Source organism: Callorhinchus milii, unplaced genomic scaffold (assembly GCF_018977255.1).
Source record: "Callorhinchus milii isolate IMCB2004 unplaced genomic scaffold, IMCB_Cmil_1.0 Scaffold23, whole genome shotgun sequence".
Classification (NCBI taxonomy): domain Eukaryota; kingdom Metazoa; phylum Chordata; class Chondrichthyes; order Chimaeriformes; family Callorhinchidae; genus Callorhinchus; species Callorhinchus milii.
Window position 1 is genome coordinate 2,212,542 of NW_024704764.1, and position 14,339 is coordinate 2,226,880.

The 14,339-nt window shown below is 46.7% G+C and overlaps 2 protein-coding genes across 3 annotated transcripts; one reads left to right on the plus strand and one right to left on the minus strand.

Moving 5' to 3' along the window:
- Positions 1 to 1,449: 1,449 nt before the first annotated feature.
- LOC103185699 lies at positions 1,450 to 7,742 on the minus strand. 2 transcript variants are annotated; one of them, XM_042343402.1, is made up of 6 exons: positions 7,654 to 7,742; positions 6,849 to 7,172; positions 5,483 to 5,612; positions 4,227 to 4,291; positions 3,580 to 3,813; positions 1,450 to 2,275 (listed from the first exon to the last, which is right to left on the minus strand). In XM_042343402.1, the coding sequence occupies exons 1-6, from the start codon at positions 7,655 to 7,657 to the stop codon at positions 1,968 to 1,970; spliced, it is 1,065 nt and encodes a 354-aa protein (XP_042199336.1). In that variant the 5' UTR covers positions 7,658 to 7,742; the 3' UTR covers positions 1,450 to 1,967. The 2 variants fall into 2 exon arrangements, with proteins under 2 accessions (XP_042199336.1, XP_042199335.1); XM_042343401.1 differs by having other exon boundaries at positions 1,450 to 2,278.
- A 64-nt stretch (positions 7,743 to 7,806) lies between these two features.
- On the plus strand, positions 7,807 to 13,970 carry LOC103185698. The gene is made up of 5 exons (XM_042343403.1): positions 7,807 to 7,907; positions 8,718 to 9,041; positions 11,451 to 11,568; positions 13,162 to 13,226; positions 13,650 to 13,970. The coding sequence occupies exons 1-5, from the start codon at positions 7,904 to 7,906 to the stop codon at positions 13,880 to 13,882; spliced, it is 744 nt and encodes a 247-aa protein (XP_042199337.1). The 5' UTR covers positions 7,807 to 7,903; the 3' UTR covers positions 13,883 to 13,970.
- Positions 13,971 to 14,339: the final 369 nt, after the last annotated feature.

Genomic DNA, 14,339 nt, shown 5'->3' on the forward strand with positions numbered 1-14,339 from the left:
GGGGTTAGGGGTTAAGGGTAATTAGGGTTAGGTTGGTTGCTATGTGTGGTCAGGATCTGTATTGGGACTTGTGTGCAGAGGTGGTGCTGTGTGTGTCTGATCATCATTATACACAATTATATTGTCAGGTTTGGTTCAGTGCAGTTGAGATTTGGTTTGTGTCGGGTTGGCTCAGACCTGTTGTAGTCCTTTGTGCAACTGGAACAAAATCTCCCCCCCACTCCTTCTCCCTTCCCCTGGAGTCATCTGAATTCCTTCCCTTCTCGGCTTTCTCCCACAATGACCTTTCCTCCTCGGTCACTCACCTCCACAACTCCCTCTTCCCCACTCCCGATTGCCCCCCTCAGCCCCCGAACCAACTCCTGCTCACACAATTCACCCTGGGAGACCATCCACCTCCGCTACCTGAAGGCACCTGGCTCTAATCTAATGGTCTATCAGCAGATCTGGCTGGACCTCATCAAAACTTACTGCCCCACTCTCACCTCCGCTAAATTGTCCTTCGACTCCAAGATAATCTTGGAGGTCAAGGACAACCCCGACTCCTCTTCTCTTCCGCCCACCCAGTGATGCCTCGCCCATCCTCTTCTCCAACTCTAACTTGAGGAGATGCTGGACTTCCTTGAGACCATAATCGAGCGGAGCCCCTCAGCCGCATCTGCCTTCCAACTGCTATCCCCTCCCCATCTCCCCATCACACCCTGGCCTTGATCCATCCCTCCCTCCACACCTTTGAACCTATCTCCCCCTCTCCTATCACACCCATCATAACCCACATAAAACCCACTACCTGCTCCATCGACTGCCCCTCTCCTTACCTACAGCTCCAACTCCCCCATGTCCCCCATTTCAAGTTTTTTTAGTGTGTAACTATTTACGTTACTTTAAATTTGCAGGGCCATGAATGTTGGTGGGCGACGGGTACCAACGCAAATATGAATGAACCAATGAAACACCACACTTGATTGAAACGCTCGGTCACAAGACAAGCAGCGGATCTTTGAGTGGGCTGTAATTTGACCTGGGAGTGTGGACGGACAGTGTAAAGAGAGTGCTATTCTGTCTCCAAACCCTGATCTGTACCAGTGTGAGTTACTGTTGGATGAGAAGATGATATGGATTGAATCACATGCACTGGATTCATCAAAATGGGTTGAGAATGAGAGCTTTGGTGAAATAAGTGATGAGACACTGCCCTACAGTGGCCACTCAGGGGTATTGCAGGTGTTGTTCACCTGTGTGGCCACACGGGGGCGCTGCAGCACAGCAATCGGATCAGAGGGGCTCGGTTGCATAGTACAACAGCGCCGCCATGTGGACGAGGTTGTGTATTACAGGCGCTGTTGTCCTGTCGTGTCCTTGATCATCAACTCTGAATTAATTTCTTGCTCCTGACTGGTTCCAACTAATGGCCCCTCGTTTGAGGGAAGCTTTGCAAAGAGGCTCGTGTTGCAAGTGTTAGTTATTTATTTGTTGATTGATTTCATAACTTTTCTTCCAATTTTTTCCCCAAATCAGAGAAATCACAGAGACGGAAACCAAATATCTGCAAAAACACAACAATGTGCAGAAAAGGGAAAGACAGACACTATCTTACACAAACAGCATCTTACACAAACCGCAATCTCTCATTCTCTTCAGTCTCCCACTCGCTCAAACCATTTTTTCTCCAAATCTCCAACAGCATAGAATGTCAGAGGTTAGGAGAGATTATAGGGAGGTTAGGAGACAGAAAGAAAGAGAGACAAACTGAGAGAAGAAGAGACAGACAGAGAAAGAGACACTTTTACAGAGAAATATGGGGGAGAAGGGAATATGAATAGTAGAGGCTTATGTTATGTGAGGCTTGTGTGTGGCACAAACAAGGCTCAGACCAGTTGAGCTAAACGTTTCCGTGCTCAGAAAGAGAGACTGAGAGAGAGGGAGAGAGAGAGAGAGAGAGATGGAGAGAGAGAGAAACTGAGAGACTAACGGATTGTTTGGGTGCCCCCAATCCCAGGCTCAATCTCGCTTTCCAGAGCCTTCTCGATTCTTTCCAGTTGATCTGAAATGCGTTCTAAAATCTTCAATATAGGGTTATTTGGATCCAGGGAATCCTGCCTTACTGGCATTGGTCGTTCCTTATCCTCATTCCCCGGTGGACGGAGTTGGGAAGCAGATGCTCCAGCCCACATGTCACTTGGGGACTTGGCGGATGTGGATTGTGGGGCGATGTTGGGGGAGCTCACTGAGAAAGCAGGTGTGCCCTTGTGTCTGTGAACATTCTGCATATTCCCTGCTAAAACCAGGAGATAAACAGTGATCAGGAGAGCGAACTAACTCTATTGATTCCTTTTGCAGCCCAGGGTCACATTGCCCGCCTCTGTCCATACCTCACACCCACAGCAGTAAAAACCCTCATCCATGCCTTTGTCACTTCGCAGCTGGACTATTCCGATGCCCTCCTCGCTGGTCTCCCCAGGTCCACCAAACACAAAATACAATTAACTCAAAACTCCGTCGCCCGGATTCTCACCCGCACAAAACTCCATAAACCCATCACCCGAGTCCTCACCAGGCTCCACCGGCTCCCAATCACCGAACAGATCGATTTCAAGATCCTCTCACTCGTTTTCAAATCTCTTCATGGCCTCACACGTCCCTACCTATCCAATTTGCTTGCCCCCCCACTCCATCACCTGTTGCCTGTGCTCAGCTAGCTCCGACCTCCTGTTCATCCCTCGTGCCCTCCTCTCCACCCTCGGTGGCCATGTCTTGAGCCACTACACCTCAAAACTCTGGAACTCTCTCCCTCAATCACTCCGACTTGACCCGTCTTTCAAGTCAGACTATGCCACCGTCAAGCTCTCTGAGATGCTACCTGTGAAGGCCACTATATAAATGCAAGTTGTTGTATAATGTGTGTTTTACAGTGTACAGAGTGAAGCGCTTGGAGATGTCTCCTGACTTGAAAGCCGTTGGGTCAAATGTAAGATAGTTATTACAACAACAACAACAACAACATGATTCCATTTATAGAGCACCTTTCACGTCGGGAGGACGTCCCAAGGCGCTGTACAGTTGGGTTAGGACCCGAGCAGGGGGGAAATGGTCAGGGTGAGGAGAGAGAAGGGAGGGAGCGAGGAAGGGGTAGAGAGTCGAGAGGGGAGCTGAAGGCTCGGTCAAAGAGAAAGGTCTTGAGACCGGCCTTGAAGGAGGAAAGGGAGGAAGCAGAGAAGGCACTGGGGGATAGAGTTCCAGAGCCTCGGGGCTGAGAGGCTGAAACCCCGGCCACCGATGGTAGGGCGGTTGGGGCGGGGGGTGTGCAGCAGACCGGAGCCAGAGGAACGGAGGGTATGGGCACGTACATAGGGGGATAGTAGGTCAGAGAGGTAGGAGGGAGCGAGGCCGTGAATGGCCTTGTAGGTGAGGATGAGGATCTTGAATTCGACATATTATTATCGTTACTGCGTCCAGCTCTGTATGTGTTACAACATCAACAGGTTACATTTGTATAGTGAGTGTTGGAGAAAGAGAGGAGCAGTTAGGCTGATGGTAGTGTTAGGTCTGGACAGATAGAAGGTAAAGCTAATTTCATACCACTATTTTCACCGAACATGAACCTCAGTCTCTTCTCTGCCACGTCTGTACAGGCCACTAAGAAATCGAGGAGGATCTTGTCCAGGGCATCGTCTCTGTCCTCTTTGTTCTCTTTGTTGTAACAGGTCACAATGAAAACATGGGGACAGTGGAGAGTAGCGAATTCCTCCTTCAATTGCTGAATGTCCCCTTTGTACTCATCGGCAAATGTTATCACCACCAGTGGAGCAATGCCTGGGAGAGAGAAAGGGCTCGTTGGTAAGAATTGCCTATCAGGGGGAACAATGCCAGTTCATATTCAATTACAATCGCATGAAAACAACCTGGACATAAAATATGATTCTATTTCAAATGGATGTCATCACCATTTCGATAATTATCCTCCCTGTAAAAAACCTCCTGTAAAATGTATTACTATTCGGGTTGGGTTTCTCTGCGCCCTTTGGGATTGTGTTTGACAAGCTTCCCGCTGCTTCTCCAAACAGGATCACTGCCCACAGTGACCAGTCTGCTCCCACCAAGTCCTGCCGACCTGGTCTTGTCTGTGGTGGTCAGTGTCCAGATGGCATCTGCTATCTCTGGCCCTGCACATCCCTGTGTTCCATATTCCCCGATACTTGGATTATTGATTATTGTGGCTGACTTACCTAAGGTTTTATTCAGCTTCTCAATCAGGCCTTTCGTGCTGTCCGGGGCTATGCCACAAGATGCTCTATGAGAAAATGACATAGAATACACCTTCAGAATAAGACAATAAGTGGAATGAGAAATGTAGGAGATAGTTTATACCCAAAGGGTGACAGACACGTGGATCAAATGACCAGCACAGGTGGTGGAACAAGGAACTACAAAATACTTCAAAAGGAATTGGAGAACTTCCTGGAAGTTAAATGGATTCAGGGATAAAGACATGGACTGAATCCTGTAGGGAGTTGGATGGAGAGTGAGATGAAGCGATGGTCCATTCTGGTCTGTAATCTCTGTGCTAGTGAAAGGAGAGCTCAGCAGAGCTTGTTTTTCACACAGAGAGTTTTTGAAAGGTGGCATTTTCTGTCAAGCAAGATTTTGGAGGCTGAGTCCATTGTGGTCTCAATAATAATAATAATAATCCTTGCACGTGATATAGCACCTTATCACATGGTCAAGACATCTCAAAGCGCTTCCCAGGTTATACTTTAAAGTGGTTTGGCTGTATTATATGGCCAAAATGCGGCAGCCAATCGCGTAAAGCAGTGTCCCACAAAAGACATGGAGTGAGCGATCAATTTTACCTGAGGTGTTATTGGCCAGGACACAGAGAGAGAGAGAGAAAGTTCCATTTCTTTTTGAATAGTGTCATGGGATCTTTAACGTCCACCTGGCAGATAGGACCTCAGTTTAACATCTCATTTGAAGGACAGCGCCCACTTCCCCCCCGCCCCTGACCCCCTGCTGACAGAGCTGCATCGGAGCTTAGACATTGTGATTCAAAGGTTTGAACCCACAACCTTTTGATTCAGAAGTGAGAGAGCTACCACTGTGAGGGAAGTGGTCAGGTCTATCAGAGATGGAGACTTGAAGGGGTTTGGGGATAGGGCGAGGCAATTGAGATTGAATGAATACTTGCTCTGACTCGATGACTGAATGGCATCCTTCTGTCCTGTAAATTTTTGTGATTCTCCATACAGGTTCTGGCTAACATGTAGAAGGTTGACTTAGGGAGCATGATGGAGGCAGATAGTGTGGCAATTTCCACAGGAAATTGGATGGGTAGTTTGAGGATAAAGGGGATGTTGGTATTTGAAACCAAAGTTGTTTCTGAAGATGGACTACTCTACATAGCTCTTTTCTGGTCCTGTTAATTCCTATATATCTAAAGTTACACGTCGGACTACTCAAAAATGAAATAGTTAAATGTGCTTACTTGAAAACAATGACAGCAATGGAAATTACGGAATCTTTAGATTCAGGTCGTACAGAAGATGTTTGCCTGAGCCAAGATGGTAAAAAATTTCTTATCCCCCATGTCCCTTCTCCAGGATTCTGCTCCCCACCTGAGAATCATTAATGACAAAGAAAATATGAAAAAAAATTAACAGCTTTAAAGGGTTTTTAAACCGTTCTGGTCTCCCCGTTCCAGAGAGAGTGTCAGAGCCAGGGAGAGGGGTGTAAATTCCTACAGAGGCTCTCATTAATAATAATGATAATAATAATCCCTGAATCTGACAGAGATAGCGCTTGTCAAAGTCACAAACAACATTCTCTCTATCTGTGACCAGGGTTCCCTCTGCCTCCTCGTCCTCCTGGATCTCTCTGCCACATTCGATACAATCGAAGAGACCATCGGCTCTCCTCCCTCATCTACCTTAGTGTAACTGCACTTGCATGAGTCCTACTTAACCAACCGCCTCCATTTCATCTCAGCAAATGGTTTCTCCTCCCGCCCCCATCCGGTCACCTGCGGGGGTACCCCAGGGCACTGTCCTGGCCTCTTCATTTCCTTATCTATATGCTCCCTCTGGGCGTCTCAGATACAGGGTAAACTTCCACATATTTGCGGATGACATATTGTGCCTACTTTGCCTCCTCCAGTACCAATACCAGGTCCTCCGATGTTCTATCAGCTTGTTTGGCAGACATCAAGGCCTGGGTGAGTGTAATGGACAAGATGGAAGCCATACTCCTTGGCTCCCATCAACATCTTCACTTCTGCCGATCCAAACTCCTCAACCTCCCTGGGCTCAACGAATTAGTGCACAACCTAGGCGTCCGGATCGACCCCCAGCTGTCCTTCCTCACCCACATCCAGTCCCTGACCAGGACCACCTTCTTCCACCTCCGCCACATTGCCCGCCTCCAACCATACCTTACCCCAAATGCAGCTGAAACCCCCGTGCATGTGTTTGTCACCTCCCGCTTGGATTACTCCAACGCATTCCTCACCCCAGCTCCACCATTCGCAAGATCCAGCTTATTCAAAACTCCACCACCCACATACTGACCCATGGATTGAGAGACCACTTTTTGTTTTAAGTGATTATTACCCCTGGAAAACGATTCGCCAAAGAACTAACAACCAGGGTCCTACTTATTGCTGGTCAAGAGAGGTGAGTATGTGTGTGTGTGTGGAGTAAGGAAACTTGGCAAAGGTTTCTCCCCCACCTGGAATTATTGAACCCTGGTCATCTCGCTTGCGAGGGCGATAACCAATACATTACAGGACAAATGAGTGTCTGTAGTTGTGAAGACTTCAATAATAATAATAATGATGATAACAATGATGGACTTACTTGTTTGTATGTTAAACTGAGTCAGGGAAACCCTCTTCAGGTCAATTATCCCAACGCTGTCCACCATTGAGATGTGCTCTGTCACTGTGTACACATCTGGTCTGGTGGTGACACTCTGTGCCCCACAGTTGGTCCCCACTCTGTCCCTAAACTCCTCGTTCGCCCACACACACAGACACGAGTTGATGATGGAGGACTTCCCGTGTCCGACAAGTCCCATCAGTTGGATTTGCAGCTTCTTCGGAAGAGAATCATTTCCAGTTGCAAACGAATTCCCGGGAACGTATTCACTGATCGTTCTCCTGAGTTGGTGCAACTTTTCCCCTTCATTTCGACAGGAAGAAAACGAGGAGTAACGGGTTAAAAAAAAAAGAAAGGGAAAGATTGTCGCAGATAACGCTGATCAACGAAGCTCTGTCACAGTTTGTCGTTGGGAGTTTGAAGAATGTGTGTGAGAGAGAGAGAGAGAGAGAGAGAGAGGTGTCGCGAAATAACTCGAAATAAAAGTTTGTCAGAGTTTAGAGAGAGAGAGAGAGAGAGAGACAGGAGCCCAGTTACTAACTGGAGTGGTTTGTAACCCTCCGTTGGCAGATTTTAACAGCTATTAAGTTGTGAAGTGAATATAAATCACTATTGATGAAATGTCACCGTGTCATTTTAACCCCTTGCACTCGACTTTGGTGCCCACCACATCTTTTCCTGCTTTGGTTTCGACCATCAAATGCAATTGCAATGGGGTTCCGCAGCAAAACCTCATCAGCTCACAGTTAATCATATTAGTCGTACAAAAATCTCATCAGCTCACCCATGTTCAGGCGGTGGGTTGGGATCCAGAGGGACGTGAGGGATGGATGTTCAGCTGGTAGAGCAGTCTTGAGATGTTGTGAGGAACCCTCCTAAACCCTCCTAAACCCACCAAGGATCTGTTAACAGATTCACTCCGACTTGTGCGGAGGCGGGGCGAGGTTATTGCTGTGGATGCATATAAAGTGACTGTGCGCCAGTCACTACACACCGTACACCGTTCCCATCAGAAACGCCAGTCGTCGCTCAACATGGGTAAGTTGGACACCCAACTTTCCTACCAGATCAGAAGGGTTCTCTCTCTCTCTCTCTCTCTCTCTCTTTCTCTCTCTTTCTTTTCAAATCTTGACCCCCATCTCTCTCTCTCTCTCTCTCTCTCTCCAAACTCCGACATTCTCTCTCTCTCTCTCTCTCTCTCTCGCTCTTCAGATTTTGAATTTCTCTCTCTTTCTCCAAATTCGGACCTTCTGTCTCTCTCTCTCTCTCCAAACTTTGACGTTCTCTCCCTCTTTCTTCAAACTCTGACTTTTAGGTGTTTCGCCTACAAAGTATACAGTCAATTCGCTTTACAGTATATTCTGCGAAGCGCTTTGAGACATCGACAAGACACGAAAAGCGCTATATCAAATGCAAGGATTATTATGATTATTCTCCCTTTAAGTTTTGACACTCCCTCTTTCTGTTTCTAAACTCTGACGTTCTCCGCTTTTTTCAGATTTTGATGTTCCCTCTCTCCCTCACTTTTTTTAAGCTCTGACATTCCCTTTCTCTCCCTCTCTCTCTCTCTCTCTCCAAACTCTGACACGACTGTTTGTGGGAAACTGATGTGCGCAATTGGCCCACAAATATAGTCAATTCACTTTACAGCATATTCTGTGAAGCACTTTGAGACGTCTAGAACATGTGAAAACGCTATATCAAATGCAAGGATTATTATTCTCTCTCTCTCTCTCTCTCTCTCTCTCCCGCTCTCTGTTTTAGTGTTAAAAAAAACTTTCTTGCCAGCGTTATTTCTAACAATTTCTCTCAGTTTCTGTTTTCTTATTTTCTTCCTGTTGAAATTAGCGGAAAAGTTGGACAAGCTCAGGAAAATAATGTGGAAATATGTTCCTGGGAATTCATTGTTCACTCGACATAAGAATATTCCGAAGAAGCTGCAAATCCAGCTGATTGGTTTTATCGGCCACGGGAAATCTTCTCTCATCAACTCGTGTCTGTGCGCCTGGAAGAATGAGGAGTTTAGGGACCGAGCAGGGGCCAGCAGTGGGTTACAGACTGTTACCACCAGACGAGATGTGTACACAATGACAGGAAGCATCTCAATGGTGGACAGCGCTGGGGCACCCCTCATGGATAGAAAAGCAGTGTCTGAAATTAAACTGCAAACAGGTTAATGTCAGTTTTATTATTTTTTGTAATTAGCCGGGTCACACTCACTGATCCACGCGGAAACCCATCGCCCAGAGTAAGAGACTCCAAACCCAGACTGAGAATCGTGTCACCTACATACAGAAATGTCCCTGTGTCTGGGATGGAGTGTGCTCTCTCTCTCTCTCTCTCTCTCTCTCCCTGGAGGCAGTTACACTGCTTACCTAATTCTGGCGAGTGTCATTTGCAAGTTGGTGTCAGACAAGGCTTGGTGGGGTCGGTGGGGAGGGCAGAATATGCATTGGGGGAGTGAGGGGGTAACTGCTGGAGTCTAAAAAGCTAAAATAACTTAGCTTGCCATTGCTTTCCCTCTGGCAATCTTATCCAGCTTGGACCACTCTGTTAGGGCTTTGGCTTCCAGGGTTAACAACAACAACAAGATTACATGTGTATAGCGCTTTTCACGTCGGGAGGACGTCCCAAGGCGCTGGACAGTGTACAGAATTTCAAACCCAAGCAGGGGTCCAGGAGGGAAAAGGGAGGGGAGGGGAAGGGGGTTGGCTGATGACATAGCCAAAGAGGAGTGTCTTGAGGTTGGACTTGAAGAAGGCTAAGGAGGGGGCGAGGCGGAGTGATTGGGGGATGGAATTCTAGAGGTTGGGGTCAGAGCGGCTGAAGACTTCCTCCTGACGTGAAAGGCGCTCTATAAATGGAATCTTGTTGTTGTTGTTGTTGTTGTTGACTCTCCAGTCAATGGTGAGGCGGGTGGGGTGGGGGACGTGGAGCAGGTTGGAGCCGGCCGAGCGGAGGGTGTGGGCGGGTTGATAAGGGGTTAGGAGGTCACAGAGGTAGGGTGGGGCGAGACCGTGGAGAGCTTTGTAGGTGAGGACCAGGATTTTGAACTGGATCCTCTGAAGGTTAGGGAGCTAATAGAGTCGGTGAGAATGGGGGAGATGGGGTCATGGAGCTGAGTGGGATGACTTCCTGCCCCCAGTGACTGGTCTGCTCTCCCAAGTCTTGTCTATGAGCCAGGCTGGGCTGTGCTGTCATCAGCATTGCCCTGTAATACTGCAGACCCATCTGGCTCAGGAACCAGATTACTGAGACCGCCACAGAGGGCTGGCTTGATTTTGATATTCCATTGCTAACCATGTCAGCTTGGAGCCAGTTCAGCTCCGAGGAGACCGTGCTTACCTCTCCTCCACTTGGCGATGGCAGGTACCATGAACTCCCTGCAAAATTCCAGGCATAACCATTGCTCAGCATGGAATGTGTGACCATCTTGACCTCAGCTGGGACACAAATGTGTCAGTGTTAGTGTTAATTTATTTACTGATTGTTAACTTCCTAACTTACTGCGGAAAAAACTGTCTCAGTTAATTCAGACTCCATTCCTGGGTGCGCAGCCTCCCCTCCTTCCCCCGACACACACACACATACACTCACACACACAGACACACTCACACACACACTCACAAAAATAATTACAACAACTTGTATTTATATAGCGCTCCTCAGGCAGGGTAACATCTCAAACCACTTGACAGTGGCGGAGCACAACACCGAGCCGGGGGGAGGGGAGAGGTGACATTAGGCATGATCAGACCCGATCTGAAGATGTGGAATGAGGAGGCAAGGCGAACGGATAGACAGAGTTTTGGGGTGTAGTGGCTGAAAGCGCAGCCACCGATGGTGAAATGGAGGGCATGAGGAACATGCAGGAGACCGAGCCAATCAAGCTGAGGCAGCGGGCAGTTGGGGGTAAGCAGGCCGGAGAAATAGGGAGGTTCCAGGGATTTGAAAAAGAGTGTCTTGAAATTGATCCGTTCAGTGATACAGAGCCAGTGGAGCCTGGCTAGAACTGGTGTGATGGGGTACGGAGTTTAGTATGGGTAAGTTTGCGGGTGACGGAGTTTGGGCTGGATTCTGTGCATGGTGGAGCTGGGGGGATCGGCAAGGAGAGCATGAAAAGTTGAGTCGAGAGGTGAGGAACAAGCATTTCGGCTGCGTCTGGGGTAAGGTACGGTCAGAGGCGGGTAATGTGGCGGAGGAAGGTGGTCCTGCTCAGGAACTGGATGTGGGGAAGGAAGGGCAGTTGTGAGTTGAATCTGATGCCTAGGTTGCACACTGGTTCGGTGAGTATGAGGTTAGACATGACAGGTGAGTCTGAGGGAGGGACACATAGACAGACTCATTCATACATACTTACACACACAGACACACACACACTCACAAACACAGAAACACACAAATCAACACACAAACACCTGAACACACACACAAACTCAAACACACATACAGAGCAGGACAGTACCGGGCTCTACCCCTAGTCATTGTAAGTTACTGGTGGTGAGGAAGATGGGGAGAGGGAGGTGATGAATGCTGTAAATAGATGTCTTTATGATTTTCTTTGTTATTAACCATTCTCAGGTGGGTACCGTAAGCCTGGAGAGGAGGTGATCTGGGACAAGGGATTTTGGTCTTTTGTGAAGGATTGCTTTGTGTGGAGTGACGCAGATGTATTGCTTGTGCCAGTCATTGTATTTAAGTAAGTAAATATTATAATATTAAACACTATAATATTAAATTAATTAAATAATGTTGCTGAACACTTTAACATCAAATTTTAGGAACATGTAACCAGAGAAGTTCCCCAGTAAAGAAGACTTTCTGATCTCAGCCTTTCTACGTCTGTTCTAACCATTGCTCTCACCCTGTGCCCTCCTGCCCTGCTGCCTTGGCACGTCATAGTATTGTTCTGAGATTAACCCTGCAAGCCAAAGCCCTAACGAGAAGGGTGGCCCTAGCTGGACAATAATAATAATAATATTAACAGTAATAATCCTTGCATGTGATATAACAACGTATCACACCTTCAAGATGTCTCAAAGTGCTTCACAGAATATACTGTACAGTGAATTGGTTGTATATTTTGTGCGCGAAATGTGGCAGCCAGTTGCGCACAGCTGTGTCCCACAAACAATCGTGGATTGAGTGACCAAATTATTATTTATTTATTTATTTATTTATTTATTTGTTTGTTTGTTTGTTTGTTTGTTTGTTTATTTATTTACTTACTTACTTACTTACTTACTTACTTATTTGCTTGTTTGTTTGTTTGTTTATTTGGTTGGTTGGTTGGTTGGTTGGTTGGTTGGTTAGTTAGTTAGTTAGTTATCTATCTGAAGGGATTACTTCCCCCGGACAAACAATCCGCTAATCAATTAACAACCGGGTTCCTACTTATAGCTAGGTAAATAGAAGCGTGTGGAGTAAGGAAACTTGTCTAAAGTTTCGCCCTGCCTGAGAATCAAACCCAGGTCCTCTTGCTTTCGAGGTGAGTGTTCGAACCAATACACTACAGAACTCCATGACAAGCAGTGAGAAAGCTTGCCAGACCCCACTATCAATGTGGTTTTAACTGGTTGGATTCCAGCAATTCACCCAACACCATATTCTGGGGCCCTCAAGCCTTGGCTCTTGCCGACCTGCGCCTAATATTTTCTGGAATTAGATAAGCAGGATGCATCCCCTGAGAGAGAGAGAGAGCATTCCATTCCAAAAATCTATCTCAAGAATTTCCATGTGCAAGATTTCCATGGAGTTCTCAGTTTGGGTTGGATACTCTTAAGAACAGTGATGGGTTTCCACAAGTATCAGACACCCGGTTGACCCCCCAAAATTCTGAGATTACTTTTTCAATCACACCTCTAAGATTTCTATTTCTGAAACTCTGTATACAGTTGTTAACCTTACTTCATGAGATGAATCTGAAGGATATTTATCATAGGGTGGGGGTAATTCCCCCAAATTACATGCAGGGTTTATGACCAGGGTTCTGGTCCTCATAGAGCATTTGTGTAAGGCAAATGCAGGCAATGTCTTCAGGAAATTAGGCGAGACAACCTGCAGGTAAATAAAATTGGCAATTCCCATTTTATCCAATAATTCAGCTGAGTTCTAAACTGATGTAAGCATCAATGGACCAAAGGAATGATCCAGTGCCCAATATCCTCAATCCATCTGTGCTGGTCATTTGATCCACGTGCCTGTCACCCTTTGGGTATAAACTATCTCCTACAGTTTTCATTCCACTTATCGACCGTATTCTGAAGGGGTATTTCATGTCATTTCCTCACAGAGCATCTTGTGGCTTAGCCCCGGCTGTCATGACAGACCTGATCACAGAGCTGGACAACGCCTCAGGTACGTCAGCCACAATAGTCAATAATACAATATCCGGGGAATGTGGAACATTCCACATGTGCGGGGCCAGAGATAGCAGCTGCCATCTGGGGTCTGCAGTACTCAAGGGCACTGACCACCACTCGGCTCCGGATAACCTGCTGCCAAAGCCCTGATTGATGGGAAGCCATTCTTGGTTGGAGAAGCAGCGGGAAGCTTGTCAAACACAATCCCAAAGGGCGCAGAGAAACCCAACCCGAATAATAATACGTTTAACTGGAGATTTTTTACAGGGAGGATAATTATCGGAATGGTGACGACATCCGTTTGACATAGAATCACATTTTATGTCCAGGTTGTTTTCATGCGATTGTAATTGAATATGAACTGGCATTGTTCCCCCTGATAGGCAATTCTTACCAACGAGCCCTTTCTCTCTCCCAGGCATTGCTCCACTGGTGGTGATAACATTTGCCGATGAGTACAAAGGGGACATTCAGCAATTGAAGGAGGATTTTGCTACTCTCCACTGTCCCCATGTTTTCATTGTGACCTGTTACAACAAAGAGAACAAAGAGGACAGAGACGATGCCCTGGACAAGATCCTCCTCGATTTCTTAGTGGCCTGTACAGACGTGGCAGAGAAGACACTGAGATTCAAGTGCAGTATAAAATAACTTTATTTCGTCAAAAAAAGTTTGAAAATGCACTTGTGAAGAATTAATTCTGATTTTAAACATGCTTAATAAAAACAATTAAATCTGAGTTGAATAGTTGCTTTGTTGTACCGTTCCACTTTACCCGAAAATGTTGTGATCACTGATAAATAAGCGACAGAACAAAATTTGCTGGGAGCACTCAGCAGGTCAACAACATCTATAGAGAACGGAAAGTTAAGTCAACGTTTCGGGTCTACAACCCTTCGTCAGAACCGACGCATGTTGGGAGGGCGAGGCTTTGAAGGGCTAACAGAGAGAGGGGAGGCAGGGCAAGGAGGAAGACAAAGGACAAAATAAGGTAGAGGACAGGGGATGATCTTACTGCATTCACTGCTCATGATGTGCTCTCCTCTACTTTGGGGAGACGAAACGTAGATTACATTAGAATACATTAGAATATTAGAATAAAACACAG